General features: G+C 43.8%; 2 protein-coding genes across 4 annotated transcripts in view; one reads left to right on the top strand and one right to left on the bottom strand.

The window, feature by feature from the left end:
* LOC311131632 (membralin-like) overlaps positions 1-2,370 on the bottom strand; it is a 17,430-nt gene extending 15,060 nt beyond the window's left edge. For both annotated transcript variants that reach the window (XM_084164714.1, XM_084164715.1), the window contains exon 1: positions 1,125-2,370. In XM_084164714.1, coding sequence (XP_084020840.1) covers positions 1,125-1,337 — 213 coding nt within the window. In that variant the 5' untranslated portion in view covers positions 1,338-2,370. The remainder of the gene's footprint in view (positions 1-1,124) is intronic.
* LOC311131631 (mediator of RNA polymerase II transcription subunit 16-like) lies at positions 958-17,981 on the top strand. Of its 2 annotated transcripts, none has more exons than XM_084164712.1 (16): positions 958-1,185; positions 3,328-3,512; positions 3,714-3,821; positions 4,313-4,482; positions 6,085-6,366; positions 6,594-6,743; positions 7,882-7,987; positions 8,269-8,424; positions 8,767-8,987; positions 9,985-10,191; positions 11,669-11,879; positions 12,445-12,578; positions 12,830-13,022; positions 16,608-16,824; positions 17,083-17,166; positions 17,535-17,981. In XM_084164712.1, exons 2-16 carry the CDS (start codon positions 3,371-3,373, stop codon positions 17,659-17,661), a joined length of 2,508 nt encoding a protein of 835 aa, XP_084020838.1. In that variant the 5' UTR covers positions 958-1,185; positions 3,328-3,370; the 3' UTR covers positions 17,662-17,981. The 2 variants fall into 2 exon arrangements, with proteins under 2 accessions (XP_084020838.1, XP_084020839.1); XM_084164713.1 differs by lacking the exon at positions 958-1,185 and adding an exon at positions 2,782-2,829.

Here is a 17,981-nt window from a genome sequence, read left to right as displayed (position 1 = left end):
CGGTCTGAGGCCGAGCAGTTGCCATACCAGGCGGTGATGCAACCAGTCAGGATGCTCTCGATGGCGCAGCTGTATAACTTTTTGAGGATCTGAGGACCCATGCCAAATCTTTTCAATCTCCTGAGGAGGAATAGGCTTTGTCATGCCCTCTTCACGACTGTCTTGGCGTGTTTGGACCATGATAGTTTGTTGGTGATGTGGACACCAAGGAACTTGAAGCTCTCAACCTGTTCCACTACAGCCCTGTCGATGAGAATGGGGGCGTGCTCAGTCCTCTTTTTTTCTATTCCTATGTGCCAGTGTGGTGTGCCACAGAGCTAAATACTTACATGATTTGTTTATTTGGTCAGAATAGTTGGGAACCACTAATCTGATGCAATCAAGCAGAAATTGTGGAGGTTGATTACTTTTGTTCTACCCATCTAAGATCTAACACCCACACTAATCCACACATCAAAACATAAGCAGCAGCATTAGTAGCAGAACCACTCCAAACAAATGAGGAATTTGGACTGTGGCATGATCACAGTATGTAAAGAATGGTGAGGGCAGGCTGCATAGACCCATTCACTTCCCACTTTGAGACAAATTTCTAAAAGGATTGTATTATTAAACAGACGTTGGTCTGTTGTAGACCTGCTTACCTAAAGTCAAAATAAAAGTCTTGCACATGCGCCATATGTGGAAAAGGAATAACTTGTGAGGGACTTTGACATGAGTTAAGCATTGATGAATTGGGTCTACAAAAGACCCACCGTTTGGAAACTGTTTAATAATAAGATCCATTAGATATTTTGTCTCAAATTCCCCGCCATAATGACCAACCGTCCTGCCCATCCGCACAGTAAATTGAAATGGAATTGGATTTAACTTCTGTCTTCCCAAGGACTATTTTGTGCAACCCAATACATTAGAAAGCAATGCTAGTGTATGGAACACACCCGTGTTGCTAAAAGCACCTACATTTTCTGTAATCATTGGAAGAAGTTACCCTATGTGAGAAGCAGAGATCACGCATGTACGAAACCAATTTATTTGAAGCAAATTAGCCTACCGTCCTTGTTAGTCTATTCTTGACATTGTAGCCTACATGAAGGTAAGATCGTGTGAAAGGGAAGTCTTACCTTCAACAGGATAAAGAACTCGAAGATTCTTCTGAAAGATGGTGGAAACAATCTGGCATAGGTAACTGCCATCTTGAAGAATAGGGCATGGAAAAGTCTGTCTCTAACATTTATGAGTGGGTTCTGGTTGATATTAGGGTTTCGTATTCTGTTCGCCCCGCCATTGTTATTTAGCGGGACGTTATTGTTCACATTGCCCTGGTTTTCTGACATTTTATGTCTTGCAAGACGATTGATAGTGACTTGCTATCTCAATCCAGTTCAAACGTGGATATATGTACGCAATTTAACGGCACTGGCACCAAAACCTCAAACGGTATGATGGTGCAAAACTGCATTAACTTAATGCAATAATGCAGCTGTCAGTTTACATAGAACAGTCACAATTGCTAGATGTGACAAATTTGATGTCTAGAAGGGCTGTGCGTTACATCAATTTTTCCGACATAGTCGTTGTGTATCTGCCATTCTGACTAAACGCCCAAAGCGTCCCAGCTCTACACTAGCGTAGCTAATGTTAGCTAATGAGTTTCAATACAACTCGGCTAACTACTGTAGTAACCTAACAGATTGTATTAACCTAACAATGGCGCATAAGGGACTGTTAATCTTCTTTACAATTTTCTACAGCCGTTTTAGGCCTTTATAACTAAGCGTCAGTCAACATTCAAACCCCCGCTAGCTAACATACCATTGCTAACATGCTAGCTAGTACGCAACTTCCGAGGCAAAAACATTGACGATTATTGTGATGTTGTCTCGATGTATATTCTTAGTATAGTATGCTAACTTAGCTGTTATGCATTTGTCTTATTGCAATTCACCAGAGACGTCCAATCAAATAAGAAAACGTTTGTTATCAAGTTAGCTAGCACTACCCTGCTCACGATAGCTATCTATATCGCTCAAGTTCTACGATGATAACCCGTATGTTACTTTTTAGTCGAGAGTTCGCCTCGAGAATGTCGATCATCTCAGTTTGACTTCTTAGATGGCGATTACGAGTATGATTCTACGCTAGCGTTTGCAATAGTCTCAACCAGTTTTCAACGATTCCTTAGCATCAAACATTTAGCCTGGAAAACAATAAGGCAAATAAAGAGTCGACTCGCTCAAGAGCCCTCTGTAGATGCAACGTCCATACACTGTTTTATAAAGAGATCATAAAAAAAAAAGTGTAAATACAAATGACAGATTAAACTGTGATTCGTTTTCGATGAAACGATACCCTACCAAGGAAAACGCAATTTAGAAAAAATAATGCTGCAGGCAACTGAAAATACTTCTAAATTCAGGGGTCCTACCGTACCATCTTTGTGTTCATGGCTAGAAGGTATCCATATTTTGTCAAATTTACGTCAAAAGTTAAATTTTGTTGCATTTTAGCTAACCCTTTTCCTAACCTTAACCTAATTATCAAAATCTGCTGCGTAAAATTATCCTAACCTGCTATGAAAAGGGAAATCTGATAATAATTTGACAAAAGCTGTATCTCTTCTAGCCATGACCCATATTTTGTTTGTAGTAGGCTGGGGTGTATTCACTAGTTTTGCAACGGAAACCGTTTACTCTAGGAACCAAGCTGGCAAACGGAACGAAACGGGGAGGGACTTAAGACAATTTGTCCAATAGAAACTCTCGTTGCAAAACGTTTAACGGATCCAACTAATGAATACACCCCTGATTTCTTGCACTGTGCTAGATGGTAAGGAAATACATTTAAAATCTCACCTACTAGTTATATGAATAAGAGATTACATTTAGCTAGATTATTACTATTTTATTAGAAGTTTGTCTAATGTAGTTGCTTCATGGTCAGGTTCTCTACATTTTACCATTGCTATATGCTATCTAGCAAATGCTAGCTTGCTAATCAGGACAATTATTGCTATAAACCAGGTAGTTTATGCAAGCAGCTACTAGCTAGCTAGCCAGCTTTATTACAGCATATATTTACATTTTAGTAATTTAGCAGACGCTCTTATCCAGAGCAACCTACAGGAGCATATAACGGTTAGCTAACTAAGTAACCTAACTAATAAGTGACGATGTTTGAAGAATACGATTGCAAAGAAGGTGATGCAAGTAAATTTGAAATCCAGCTATCTAGAATGATGTCTTGCTTGTGGTATACCTGCAAAGTGTAGCCCAATGAAGCCATGCAAAGGGACTGATTAAACATCAATTTCTCTGATTGGACAAGGACTGAACATACTTGCTCAATCAGTGGACAAGTGTATGGTTGAATGATGGAGGTGGCCTATGTTTGTGAGTGGGAGAAGAGACCCAAGAGCAACCACTGTCCATCCATCCCACTGGTGTGTGCCTGGTCCTGCAGGAACCTAGTTGCCTTTACGACAGACCTAAAAAATGAAGAAGACGAGAAAGGTACACGACTGTGCTTGGTACTGATCTTCTGACAGTTTTGATGTTGTTGTGCATAGCAAAGCTCAGTAGGAATTTGAAATCAAACATCCCATTGCCAGTATCAGTTTTAATCCTATATCCGTATATCACTTTGCATATGTAATTCAATGCCAAGTGACTTGATTTGCCGAACATGCACTACAGTGATTTGCTTTATTTCAGAAGTCAGTCATATGGTCCACATCATTGACACAGAGCACCCATGGGATGTGTACTCCATTAACTCTGGACATGCCGAATTCATATCCTGTCTGGAGTGGGACCAATCAGGTGGGTCGACATAGTAGCAACACCAAATCCACCCTTAAAAGAATAATCCACTCAAAAACTATCCTTTGGTATTTTTTTAATTAGTCCACTGTTGATACAATCCCAAAATGTTTTGCATTCAGCAATCAATTTCTCAAGATATAGGTCTTTCAAAAAGCAAATTGTAACTTGCTACATAATCATGATGATACGCTTTACATCATATGATGCATTTTGCATCATCATGATGATGTGGCAAGTTATTGAAAACTTGATTGCTGAAAGGAAAACATTTTGGGACTGTATCAACAGTGGACTAATTAAGAAAATACCACAAAGTAGTTTGAGTGGATTATTCCTGTAAAGGTGCAACTGCCCTATCAGTCCAGATAGACTGATGTGGAACTCAATAGAATGCCAGGAAGTGTCCCTAGTGTATTGAGTTAAAAGGTTGTGTGGGGGTGTGTGTGTGCACGCTCGATTGCATCCGTTCATGTGTCTGTGTGTTCCAGGTTCCAGGTTGCTGTCTGCTGATGGAGACGGGCAGATCAAGTGCTGGGCGATGGCAGATCACCTGGTCAACAGCTGGGAGAGTTCACTAGGGAGTGCAGTGGACGGAGACCCCATCGTAGCTCTGTCCTGGCTGCACAATGGAGTCAAGCTGGCTCTGCATGTGGAGATGGTAATGGACCAGCATGTTCTCATATTCACACAGTCTACCAGCTCTTCTCAACTGTCTGTGTGGACCTTATGATTTATTACTTTGTCAGTATTTTATAGACAAGTTTAACCCTTTACACTCGTACCCGTATACGGGTTGAAAATGGCAGATTTGGACACTGATAAGCGCCTACATTGGAATGCAGTGGCTGTACAGGAACATGCTATACATGATGTCAGAGCTCAGGGTCTCAGCTTCACAGCGCTGTATGGGTTTTGACTGACAGCCGTTCTTAACTTGAGCACTGCGCACGACAAGAAGTTGCCACCATTCCTCCCGCTAATTGGGCAACTTTTGCAAATGTTTTGTTGTCTGAGTGAGGGAAATGCTGTCAATTACGAGGACTCAATGTATTTTGAAAGATGATACGTTGAGGATGATAATAAATACCGCTTTGATGTCATACAAGCAAGCCAAACACCCGTGAGTCCAAATGTGCACTTCACATTTCCATATCATAAAACGTATGTAATATACAGTGTCAACGTTTATGAACACTATGTTTGATGTACAGTTACAAGATGACATGGCGTTACACCCTGGGTTGTCCTGAACAGAATGAGCCTATGTTTGTTTAATTTTGAAGAAAAGTTGCCGCGGACCACGCATCAGAATGCACTCATGCCTTCATTCTATGCGCACCAAAATTACAATTTGCTTCTCTGAATTGCCTTATGAAAGCCTAACACTGTAAAATCGTATTTTATAATTTAGCTAGTCATGTTGGCAATAGAACAAGCTTTCAAATTATGCCCACCTGACCCAGATTGCGATTTAAAATGGACAGGTTTTGGATTTAGTAAGCAACAACAGTAATTGTGTAAAGGCGGGAATGCAGGGCTGGGTTTACATCAAAACAACTTTGTGTGCTTGCTCTAGTTCCCCTGTGGCACAGCTAGGAGAGCTAAAAAATGCACCTTATAGTTGAATACTTTTTTTTAGTCATAAAAGTGCATTAAAATTACTTAGGAACTGTGCACACTTTGGAGAGGTAATGTGGCCACTTGGAAACACCAGTTAGGCCTCTCACTCAAACCCTTGTCATTTTCTTGTCTTATGTTGCACCTACCCCAAATATTCCAAGAATATTCTTATTATGTTACTGAATGTATCCAGAGTATTTTCAGATTTCGTTATCAACAAATGCTGCAAGAAGTACAGTAAATGTAAAATGCACATAAAATCAACATTGTAATGTTTGGATTCAGTCTTGTCAGGTGAACTGTTGTGTCCTCACCTTTTTTAGTCTAATAATTTTCCCATAATCTCCAAATTGTTCCCTTTTTAATTTCTACAATGGTTATGCATATGCTTTCCATGTTTCTTCTGTTAGTCAATTTAGCCCTATCCATGTAGGCCAATTCCCACGAGTGTAAGGGGTTAAAGCTCTTGAGATATGCCAATACTATATATACCATTATTTGGCAGGGGTGCTGTACACTGGCTGTGGAGCACTTCATATAACAACCATATACGGACATATAACTGTAATTTGCCACTTAGTTTGTTGAAATGTGCTACACCCCACTCTCTTTCTACCTCTCCTCCAACCTTCCCCCACAGTCGGGCTCCACCAACTTCGGGGAGAAGTTTTCACGAGTCAAGTTCTCGCCATCGCTCACGCTGTTCGGGGGTAAGCCAATGGAGGGCTGGATGGCAGTGACGGTAAGCGGCCTGGTCACTGTGTCCCTGCTGAAGCCCAACGGTCAGCTGCTTACAGCTAGCGAGAGCCTGTGTCGCCTGAGGGGCCGTGTTGCCCTGGCCGACATCGCCTTCACCGGCGGGGGCAACATCGTGGTGGCGGCCACGGACGGCAGTAGCTCCTCACCTGTGCAGTTCTACAAGGTATTAGCTAGCAATGATATTACAACATTATATTTTTTCATTACTGGCTAACACCAGAAGTGTTAGCCAGTCGCCGTGTCTCTGGTAAGTCTGGCAAGCGACACTACAAATGCTAATGCATTTTCTTTTCTTGTAAAGAGGGTTTACTGTACGATTAAGTACTTTTATTGCAATGCTATTATCACTGAGTCGTGATTTCGAAATGTCCATTGTCATCCTAACTCAAGGTGTGCGTGAGCGTGGTCAACGAGAAGTGTCGCATCGACACGGAGCTGCTGCCCTCGCTCTTCATGCGCTGCACCACAGACCCGGTCAGGAGGGACAAGTACCCTGCCGTCACACACCTCAAGTTCCTCACCAGGGAGAACTCGGAGCAGGTGAGAGACACTGGGAACACATTATCCTTTATTGGGAGTTCTTTCCAGCTTTTCACTTACCAGTACAACATATGTATTGTTAAGTTGCATCAATTCAAATCTGGTATTAGGAACAAAAGAGGTCAATACACGTCTTCTAAATAGACTAGTATTTTAATTAATGCAAAACCTTCAATGGTAAATATGATGTTCGTATATACGGGCTCCCTGAAATACCTCGCAGGGCATTCAGAGAACTAATCCATTGTTTCAGATTGTTCTTCAAATACTCTTGACAGTTCTCAGTTCCCGCTCTCTGCTGGCCAATCAGAGTAGACGCTGAGCGTGGTTTAGACTTACTCAGCCAATCCGTTGGCGCACAGGCTAGTCCCAGCCCCTTGGCGCATCCCTGTTACCAGGCATACGTTCTTATCATAACAACCTGTCATGGTGAGAAGAGCCAGCTCCCCTAGACACCATTCCTACGTCCAAGGATGGTTCACAGATCACAAAGAAACAGTATAGTCTAGTATTTGGAGACACAAATTATTATCTTATCTTACCCCCTAAAACAGCTCTTCACATCAATCACAGCTTGCCAGGTGACACAACCCACATCAGCACAGTCCAGAATGCATTCTTTCTAAGTTAGTCATCCCATCAATTATGAGAATAATAAATCCCCCACAGTATTCAAACAGTGTAGAGCATACTTTTTATTAATTAAGGCTGGCAGAATGACCTTACCATATAATGGATGGCTATGGATGAAGATCATCGTAAAAAATAAAAAAGCTGACTTAAGACAGGATGGACGGGCATTCGTGCGGTTGAGTCTGTTTCTGCTGTAACATGGACTCTACAGTAACATGGACTCTACAGTAACATGGACTCTACAACATGATTAAACTTTGTTGCTCCTTGCTGAAACAAGTCAGGTGTTGTAGCTAACGAGTCTTTGGTTGCCCCCTCCCTGCAGCAGCAGCACATGCAGTCAGGAGGAAATGTGCTTCTTTTAATTTATTATAATCTTTTTTTTGTTATTTGTCTTTTTTGCTACCTGCACACCGTTTTTATCTGTACTGTTTTGTCTTTCTCTTCTTTTCTTTGGTGTAAATAAATAAAACCTAAATAAACCTAAAACCTAATACTCTTTTAGGTGCTGTTGTGTGCCTCCAGTCAGACAGGCAGCATCGTAGAGTGCTGGTCACTGCGAAAAGAAGGCCTCCCTGTTAATAACATTTTCCAGCATCGCTCACCAGCAGGTAAGGAGGAGAACAACAAAAACCAGGAAGTAATCTAATGGAAAATCTTAGTATAACTATAGGGGGTATCTCAATAGTTTAAAGTAGTTTCCAATTGTCCACTTTGGTCCACTTTGGTGACAGTCAATTCTCTTTAGGCATCCTCCATTGTGTTTTCAGATCAATACAGTTAAAGGAAAGGAGACCAGTTAATGATTCCACAACTGAGATGCCCCCATAAAGACACACAGACACACACACACACAACCCTTACTCACCCTTTCTCCTCTCCATCCCCACAGTGGGCGAGAAACAGCCAATGATCCTGAAATGGCGCATCCTCTCAGCCACCAATGACCTGGACCGCGTGTCGGCCGTTGCTCTGCCCAAGCTGCCCATCTCCATCTCCAACCCTGACTTAAAGGTGGCGTCGGACACTAAGTTCTGCCCAGGCCTCGGTAAGTGCCCAATAACCCATCATCCACCCTCCACATCTACTCTTGATTACTTCAGGTGGCAGCATACACCTTTACATAATGTTGGTTTGCAGGACTATTAAACCCACCAAAGATGAAGTAATTCTGTTGGGAAGTGGTAGCTACATTGAATGTGTCCCACACAACATAGTTATATCAGGACAGACTGATGTATAATGGGAGAGAAAGTGGTGAGTGTAATGTTATACACTCACTGTGTTGCCCCTGTCTGTGTGTGCTGCTGGTGTCAATCTCAGTGTCCGCCTCTGGAGATCAATAAAGTTAATTACATTTCATGTGATTCTGTCTGGTGGTCCCTCCCAGGCCTGGCCCTAGCCTTCCACGATGGCAGCATCCAGATCCTCCACCGGCTGTCCCTCCACACCATGGGCATGTTCTACGGCTCCTCCTCGGGCTCCTCCCAGCGGCCCGGGGACGAGCCGGCCATCAAGCGCCAGCGTGCCGGCGGCCCCACCGTCCACTTCAAGGCCCTGCAGTTCTCCTGGACCTCGCTGGCCCTGGCCGGAGTGGACAACCACGGCAAGGTGAGCGCAGGTAGCACAGGTTAGCTAGTTGGAGCACATCAATTACGTGTCAATGCGTTCAGATCCGTTGACTATGCAGTGACCTTAAATGTCTCACACAGTAACATTACATTTACATCATTTAGCAGACGCTCTTATCCAGAGCGACTTACAAATGGGTGCATTCACCTTATAGCCAGTGGGATAACCACTTTACAATGTTTTTTTTGGGGGGGAGGGGGGTGGGGTAAGGGAGGGGTAGAAGGATATCTTTATCCTATCCCAGGTATTCCTTAAAGAGGTGGGTTTCAAGTGTCTCTGGGAGGTGGTGAGTGACTCCGCTGTCCTGGCGTCGTGAGGGAGCTTGTTCCACCATTGGGGTGCCAGAGCAGCGAACAGTTTTGACTGGGCTGAGCGGGAACTGTGCTTCCGCAGAGGTAGGGGAGCCAGCAGGCCAGAGGTGGATGAACGCAATGCCCTCGTTTGGGTGTAGGGACTGATCAGAGCCTGAAGGTACGGAGGTGCCGTTCCCCTCACAGCTCCGTAGGCAAGCACCATGGTCTTGTAGCAGATGCGAGCTTCAACTGGAAGCCAGTGGAGTGTGCGGAGGAGCAGGGTGACGTGAGAGAACTTGGGAAGGTTGAACACCAGACGGGCTGCAGCATTCTGGATAAGTTGTAGGGATTTAACATACCAGCACCTCATCACCCATTTTATCTAGGTAGATGTTGTGTAGCTTAGATGGCTTATGTTTTTGAAAAAGGAAAAATAGATAATTTCTACCTTCAATGTCCCTTGAATGTCGACCAGCCATTGGTGTTAAAGCTTACAGCAGTGTATGGTCTAAAGGCAAAATAAAAACTCCAATAACTTTATCCTCTTTTACAACAATAAGCTATCCATATCGCTGTCCTTGATTCTGGTAATCATCCCAGGCGAGCCCCCAGATATGAACAGCAACAAAAAAAACTCCACCAATATTTTAGATCTCCCCTTTTGGCTCTTTTTCCCTCCTCAGCTGCACATGATCCGCGTGTCTCCCTCCATGGGCCAGATGTTGGACATGAACACACTGCTGCGCCACCTGCTGTTCCTGCTGGAGTACTGCATGGTGACGGGCTACGACTGGTGGGATGTGCTGCTCCATGTGCAGCCGGGTATGGTCCATAACCTGGTGGAGAAGCTCCATGAGGAGTACATGAGACAGAACCAAGCCCTGCAGCAGGTAGGTGGACCAGGGTCGTGTTCAGTAGGGCACACCGTAGTGAAATTGAAATATACACTATATATACAAAAGTATGTGGACACACTTTCAAATTAGTGGATTCGGCTATTTCAGCCACACCCATGCTGACAGGTGTATAAAATCAAGCACATCGCCATGCAATCTCCATAGACAAACATTGGCAGTAGAATGGCCTTACTGAAGAGCTCAGTGACTTTCAACGTGGCACCCTCATAGGATGCCACCTTTCCAACAAGTCAGTTTGTCAAATTTCTGCCCTGCTAGAGCTGCCCCAGTCAACTGTAAGTGCTGTTATTGTGAAGTGGAAATCTCTAGCAGCAACAACGGCTCAGCCGCGAAGTGGTACACCACACAAGCTCACAGAACAGGACCGCTGGAGCTCGTAGTGAGTAAAAATTGTCTGTCCTCGGTTGCAACACTCACTACCGAGTTCCAACCTGCCTCTGGAAGCAACGTCAGCTGTTCGTCGGGACCTTCATGAAATGGGTTTCCATGGACGAGCACACAAGCCTAAGATCACCATGCGCAATGCCAAGCGTCGGCTGGAGTGGTGTTAAGCTCACCGCCATTGGACTCTGGAGCAGTGGAAACGTGTTCTCTGGAGTGATGAATCACGCTTCACCATCTGGCAGTCTGACGGACGAATCTGGGTTTGGCGGATGACAGAAGAACGCTACCTGCCCGAATGCATAGGACCAACTGTAAAGTTTGGTGGAGGAGGAATAATGGTCTGGGGCTGTTTTTCATGGTTCGGGCTAGGCCCCTTAGTTCCAGTGAAGGGAAATCTTAACGCTACAGCATACAATGACATTCTAGAAGATTCTGTGCTTCCAACTTTGTGGCAACCGTTTGGGGAAGGCCCTTTCCTGTTTCAGCATGACAATACCCCCGTGCACAAAGCAAGGTCCATACAGAAATGGTTTGTCGAGATCGGTGTGGAAGAACTTGACTGGCCTGCACAGAACCCTGACCTCAACCTCATCAAACACATTTGGGATGAATTGGAACGTTGACTGCGAGCCAGGCCTAATCGCCCAACATCAGTGCCTGACCTCACTAATGCTCTTAGTCACCACAGCAATGTTCTAGGCTTTCCACTAGATGTTGTAACATTGCTGCGGTGACTAAGAGCATTAGTGAGATCGGGCACTGATGTTGGGCGATTAGGCCTGGCTCGCAGTCAAGAGTGGAGGCTGTTACAGCAGCAAAGGGAGGAACCAACTCCATATTAATGGCCATGAGTTTGGAATGAGATGTTTGACGAGCAGGTGTCCACATACTTTTGGTCATGTAGTGTATGTTCTTATTGGACAAATGTGGGTATTAGTTGACATTTCAAAACACAACCCAGGGATCCCCACTGCATGGCATTAGGTTTGACAGACTCAAATGTGTGACAATGACAGGATGGAAGTGTTTGTTTGTTTTTCTAATATACAGTGTGTGTGTGTGGTAGGTGCTCTCGACACGCATCGTCGCAGTGAAGGCCTCCCTCTGTAAGCTATCGGCGGCTACGGCGGCGCGAGCCTGCGACTTCCACGCCAAGCTCCTCCTTATCGCCATTAGCGCCACCCTCAAGTCCCTGCTAAGGCCCCACGTCCTCAACACGCCAGACAAGAGCCCCGGGGATAGGCTGGCAGAGATATGCGCCAAAAATACTGACACTGGTGGGAGGACTAGCATCACTACCATTATACCTGTATAATCAATGAATAGAAAGATCCTGCTTCGGATACCAATTTCACTTAAAGGTGCAATATGCAGAAATCGTTCCGCCATTTCCTGGTTGCTAACATTCAGGCAATGTATAGTGTAGAGAATCATTGTACCATCTAAACCGCTGTGAAATATATTTTCAATAACCAGAAATATTGTATTTTCAGCTGGTGTACAAAACCGAATGTAAAAGACGCAAAAAGTAAATGTAAGAACGGGAAGCATAGAAATGGCACACACAGAACAGATCTACTGCTTCATTTCTATGTGAATTTGGTCTGGTCGCCCAAAAAGTTACATATTGCAGCTTTAATGTGAGGCTGGAACTCTATTCAGTTTGTAACCGAGCTGGAGTTGTACATAGTGACCTGTTGTTATTGTTGAACAGACAGAAACTGTAGGCTTAAGGCTGCATTGCTGGCCCTCGTATCTGCTAGCTAGTACCTACAGTTATGGGCCGTTTTATTTCAAGACTTCAGTGATTCTGGTTGAGATTGACCTTCCCCCTCTCCGTAGATATCGATAAGGTGATGATCAACCTGAAGACAGAGGAGTTTGTGCTGGACGGCCCCCCTCTCCAGTCTCTGCAGCAGCTCATCCAATGGGTGGGAGACTTTGTGCTCTACCTGATGGCTAACCTACCCAATCAGGTGGGTCTCCAGTGTGCCACCATTTATGTGTGGATTTACTCATACATTTTCATTAAATCGAGCTACCAGTGTAGGCCTTTTCACAACGTGCTGAAAAATGGTGCATTGCTCCAGAAAACCATGCTTACCACATTTGATATTAAAGATATGATATTGCATTGAAAGAATGTAGCGTTCTATCTAATGTAGAGTTGGTGCTAGTATAGTGTGTGTGTCTGTCTCTGTCCGTATTAACCTGTGTCCACTCTCAGGGCTCCATCGTGCGTCCCGGCTTTGGGTTCCTGCGTGACGGCTCGTCCCTGGGCATGCTGCGTGAAATGATGGTGATGATCCGGATCTGGGGCCTGCTGAAGCCTGGCTGCCTGCCCATCTACACGGCCACCTCGGACAACCAGGACAGCATGTCGCTGCTCTTCCGCCTGCTCACCAAGCTCTGGCTCTGCTGTAAGGATGGGGCGAACATGTGTAGCTGACTATGTGGATGCATGTGTGTATGTGGGGTTAAATGTGCCAGATACCTTTGGTTATAACAGTATTATCGGTTTGCTCTGTTGGTCTATCAGTCTACTCCAGGGATGGGCAACTGGCGGCAATTTCCACCAAAGAATATAGATATTATTATATTATATTCTTTATTTATTTAGGTGCAATTTGGAAATCTGGTTGTGCATCAGCAGTTTTTTATCTTATGTCAGTCACTGACAGTCACATTAGCCCATGTCTAAAAATAAATTGATTGGTAAGTTAGTGTAGCAGCCAGCTATCTAAACTTGTAGTATTCATGGTCGAATTTCTGAACGGGGGAACCCCATTTATATTTTAGTCACTCTCACTCAGATATCATATTAAAAACTGTAAACATTTCTCCCCACCCTACGGCAAAATGTGTATAATTGCAGCAAATTTGCTTTAAAACGGTTTTGAGGTTTGGTACAACAGAATCCATCGTATGGACACCAAAACGCATTGAGACAGTATGTTACTGTAATAGAGGAAAAGTTAACCTTTTATATCGATACTGAGCTTACAGCACCTGGTATTCCCAGGGGGTCTGCCATCTCAGTCTTAACCAGGCCCGACCCTGAAGTGACCCCTAGTGTTCAGGGTGGTATGGCCACAAGCATCGTTTTTTACCCTGTTTTCTCCCCGAATTAGGTCCCTTGGCTCATCTCTGCAACTCCTCAGTGGGCTCGTGAGAGGCTTAGGTCGAGTCATGCGTCCTCCTAAACATTTTCGGCCGCCTACTTCTTATCACACTGCTCGCTTAACCCGGATGTCAGCCGCCCCAATGTGTCGGAGGAAACATTGTTCGACTGACGTCCGAAATCAGCTTGCAGGTGCCCGGCCCTGTCACAAGGAGTCGCTTGAGCACGATGAGCCGAGGGGCGCTGGGCTAATTGTGCGCCGTCCTATGGGGCACGCGGTCACGACCGGTAGTGACACAGCCTGGGATTGAACCCCAGGCTGTAGTGGTGACCGCTGCGCCACCCAGGACCCTATCGATACCCTTTGTATGTTTCAACTTCTCAAATTGCGCGAAGAACAGACCCTACTAAAATGGGAGTATCAATGAACATAGCTCTCAAAATCTAGGCAGCATTCTGCCTTCTGTTTTCAGCCATTAGCTTCGCCCACGACTACCTCATGTGAACTACAATCCCGACTATGCAATAATCATTGCTTGCGATACGGCTTTCGAAACAACATATGGCCCTTATCTTTCATCAGCGAGAAAGAATCCTTTAAATAAAAAAATATACACTTACTGTAGCAGTTTTGCACAGATTCATACAGATATGGTTGCCTCCATCCGACAAAACTAGACTTCCGCTACACTTCCCGAGTTATGCTTGCACACAGGTGTTCAGAGCAGCTAGATAGCTAATTAGCACAGGTGCTCGCCTCTTGTCTTTCGTAAGCAAGTGCTATAACATGGAGATATGGCCATGTGGCAACCCTAACCCTAACAAGGTGTGTATCAATTTAACCTTTCGTTTTTTAAAAAGTTTTTTTTTTCTGATATGAAAGGTAACGTCCTTATGCTTCCAAAACCGTACTGCAGCAAGCGACGCGTGTTAATGTTCAGATTGAGCGTCTGGGCTCTTAACAAACCCCCCCCCCCCCTTACAGAAGACACCTTCGTCCAATGACTCTTATGTGTAATGTAATGGAACTGAGAGTCATGATCAAGGGCTACAGTGAACATTGATTCTGGAAAATGAATGTTCAGTTTCTGTTGTGCTGCATTGCGGTACCACGTACTGCTAGTAGAATTTTAGCCACAGACTGTAATACTAGCCATCTAGTCTATGTTTTATAAAAGTGCAATGAGCTTAAAATACAATTTATATAAGGAATTGGCAACTCGTTCTTATTAGTTAGGTCACTTGATTTCAACATCTGAACAAAGTGGACAGACTGTAATACTAGCCATCTAGTCTATGTTTTATAAAAGTGCAATGAGCTTAAAATACAATTTTTATAAGGAATTGGCAACTCGTTCTTATTAGTTAGGTCACTTGATTTCAACATCTGAACAAAGTGGACAGGCTAGCATGCTGTTCAAACAGAGACGGACAGAAAGGTTTGTTCATAACAATACAACTGTTCTACCTTGTTTGCTAGCAAATAGATCCAGGTTGGCTAGACTTTAAATATAAAGATTAGCTGGCTACTCACTAGCTTGTGCTTGAGAGGTTGATTATGAGATCTGTGTTAATTTTCTATAATGTATGCTACAAGAAGATGGACATTATTAGTGAATGTGCATTATGCATGATTGTGGTTAAATTTGTAAACGAAAAGGGACAGACTTGAAAACCAGATCAGTGATTTTTGCAAAAAAGCAGGTTAAACTATTTTGATAAAATAATTAAATTATTAGTGGGTCTTATGGTTGTGGAAGGCTTATATTTAGCCTAGGTATAATTTCACAAGCCCTGAATTCGTTCGATTATTGCTGACTGTTTGAAATGCAGTGTATTTGACTTTTAATTGTACAACTAGCTTATTTAGAGAACATACAAAAAAATGTATAGATATATATCGTGAATTGCCCATGAATTTGAAAAAATCGAGATATGATTTTTAGGCCAAATTACCCAGCCCTAGTAGCTTTCCAGGAACTGGGTTGGGGAGCCCTGCCCAATATCCAAAAGTATTTGGACAAATTCACTTACTGTATTAAAGTAGTCAAAAGCAGCACGCAATGACTTCATCAAGCTTGTGACTCTACAAACTTGTTGGATGCATTTGTAGTTTGTTTTTGTTGTTTCAGATTATTTTGTGCCCAATAGAAATGATTGGTAAATAATATATTGTCATTTTATTTGTCACTTTTATTGTAAATATGAATAAAATAGGTTTCTAAACTACATTAATGTGGATTACAGATAATCATGAATGAATTGTGAATAATGTTGAGTGAGAAAGTTATAAATATCATATCCCCCTGTTATTGGTTATGGTGAGAGGGTAGCATGTCTTGATGGTATGATCTTTGTGCCTCTGTAACTTTCTCACTCATCATTATTCAAGATTCATTCAGGATTATCCATAATCATGGTAGCATCCACATTAATGTATACGTGTTCAGAAACATATTCTGTTCTTATTTATAATAAAAGTGACTCCAAAATGATACAATACATTATTTACTATTCATTTGCAATGCAAATGCATCCAACAAGTTTGTAGAGTCACGCTTGATGTAGTCATTGCGTGCTAGGAATATGGGACCAAATACTACTCACTACTTGAATACACATACTGTAAATAAATCTGTCCAAATACTTTTGGTTCCCTAAAATGGGGGGACTATGTACAAAAAGTAATTTCTAAACGGTTCACCCGATATGGATAAATATACCCTCAAATTAAAGCTGACAGTCTGCACGTTAACTTCATAGTCATTGTATCATTTCAAATCCAAAGTGCTGGAGTACAGAGCCCAAACAAAACGTGTTGCTGTCCAAATACTTTTAGACCTCACTGTATATGTGCCTGGCCTTCACCCATGAATGTCTCCAGCTCGGGACGAGGGCCACCCCCAGGAGCCTGATGAGCCGCTGATAGACGAGTGCTGCCTGCTGCCCAGCCAGCTGCTGGTGCCCAGCATGGACTGGCTGCCCGTCAACGACGGCATCATCTGCAAGCTGCAGGGCAAGCACCCGCTGCGGCTGCAGTTTGGCAAACCCTACAGCCTGCCGGGTCTCAACTCCACCGCTCAGGTGGAGATCTTCTCCAGGTGAGACCCACAGGAGCCGGCTAGCTGGCATTTAGGAAAGGGTATTTTAGGGAACCTGGTAGACTTTTTAGGGTTACATTGGGGATAGTGCTCAAGTGACACTGTACTATGTTGAGGCGAAAACCCAAAGCACACTACACACAGTTGTCATTGGATCACTGTTTGTTGTCAAAGGTCAGATGAAGCTCAGCCTGCTGTAAAGTTGAAAAAGTAACAGCACATTTGCTAAAATGTGTGGGTGTGCACGTGTGTTTCCAGGAGCCCAGGGGCCCAGAGGATGGATAATCTACGTTGTCTCCACATGGGAGTCTGCCCCACAGAGGAGAGCAAAGCCTGCACCCGGTCAGACACCACTTACTCTTTCACCCACTTCCTAGCACTTGCATCTTTCCCCTATTTTCTACCTTAACATTAACATCATTATATCCCTCTACATGTAATTTTTTTAAGAACCTTTGTTGGTCCAAGCAACAATTTGAAGATTGTATTTTCCCGACCCTGTTTTTTCAGCCTTTTTCAGTATTTATTCTCTCTCTCTCTCTCTCTCTCTCTCTCTCTCTCTCTCTCTCTCTCTCTCTCTCTCTCTCTCTCTCTCTCTCTCTCTCTCTCTCCTCTCTCTCTCTCTCTCTCTCTCTCTCTACCTCTCTCTCTCTCTCTACCTCTCTCTCTCTCTCTACCTCTCTCTCTCTACCTCTCTCTCTCTACCTCAGGTGTGGCTGTGTGACCATGCTCCGCTCGCCCAACAAGACCAACGCCATGAAGCAGTGGGAGCAACGCTGGATCAAGAACTGCCTGTGCGGAGGCCTCTGGAGAAGGATCCCCTCCACACTGTCCTGAGATCAGTCAACGGACAACTATTGACTCGGACAAGCCCATCGCCACCGCAAACCCTGACTTTAGATCAGCCTTTGGAGTTTGGACAGTAGCTTGGCACAGCGCTGCTGCCTCCTAGCAGATATCATGAAGGACAGATCCCATATCCAATATGATGAAGTATTGGATATCAATGCAGTTGTATTGCACATATCGCCATTTGGAAAGGCTGTGATCATGCCATAATTGTTTTCTACCTGTAAATAAATAGAACCCACATGTTTTTCATGTCTCTTTTTATATCCAAATGCATGTCAAGAAAATAAAGCTTCTTGAGGACCTTA

The sequence above is a fragment of the Coregonus lavaretus genome, assembly GCF_964263955.1.
Source record: "Coregonus lavaretus genome assembly, chromosome: 6".
Lineage (NCBI taxonomy): Eukaryota > Metazoa > Chordata > Actinopteri > Salmoniformes > Salmonidae > Coregonus > Coregonus lavaretus.
This window is presented reverse-complemented; position numbering and strand designations above follow the sequence as displayed.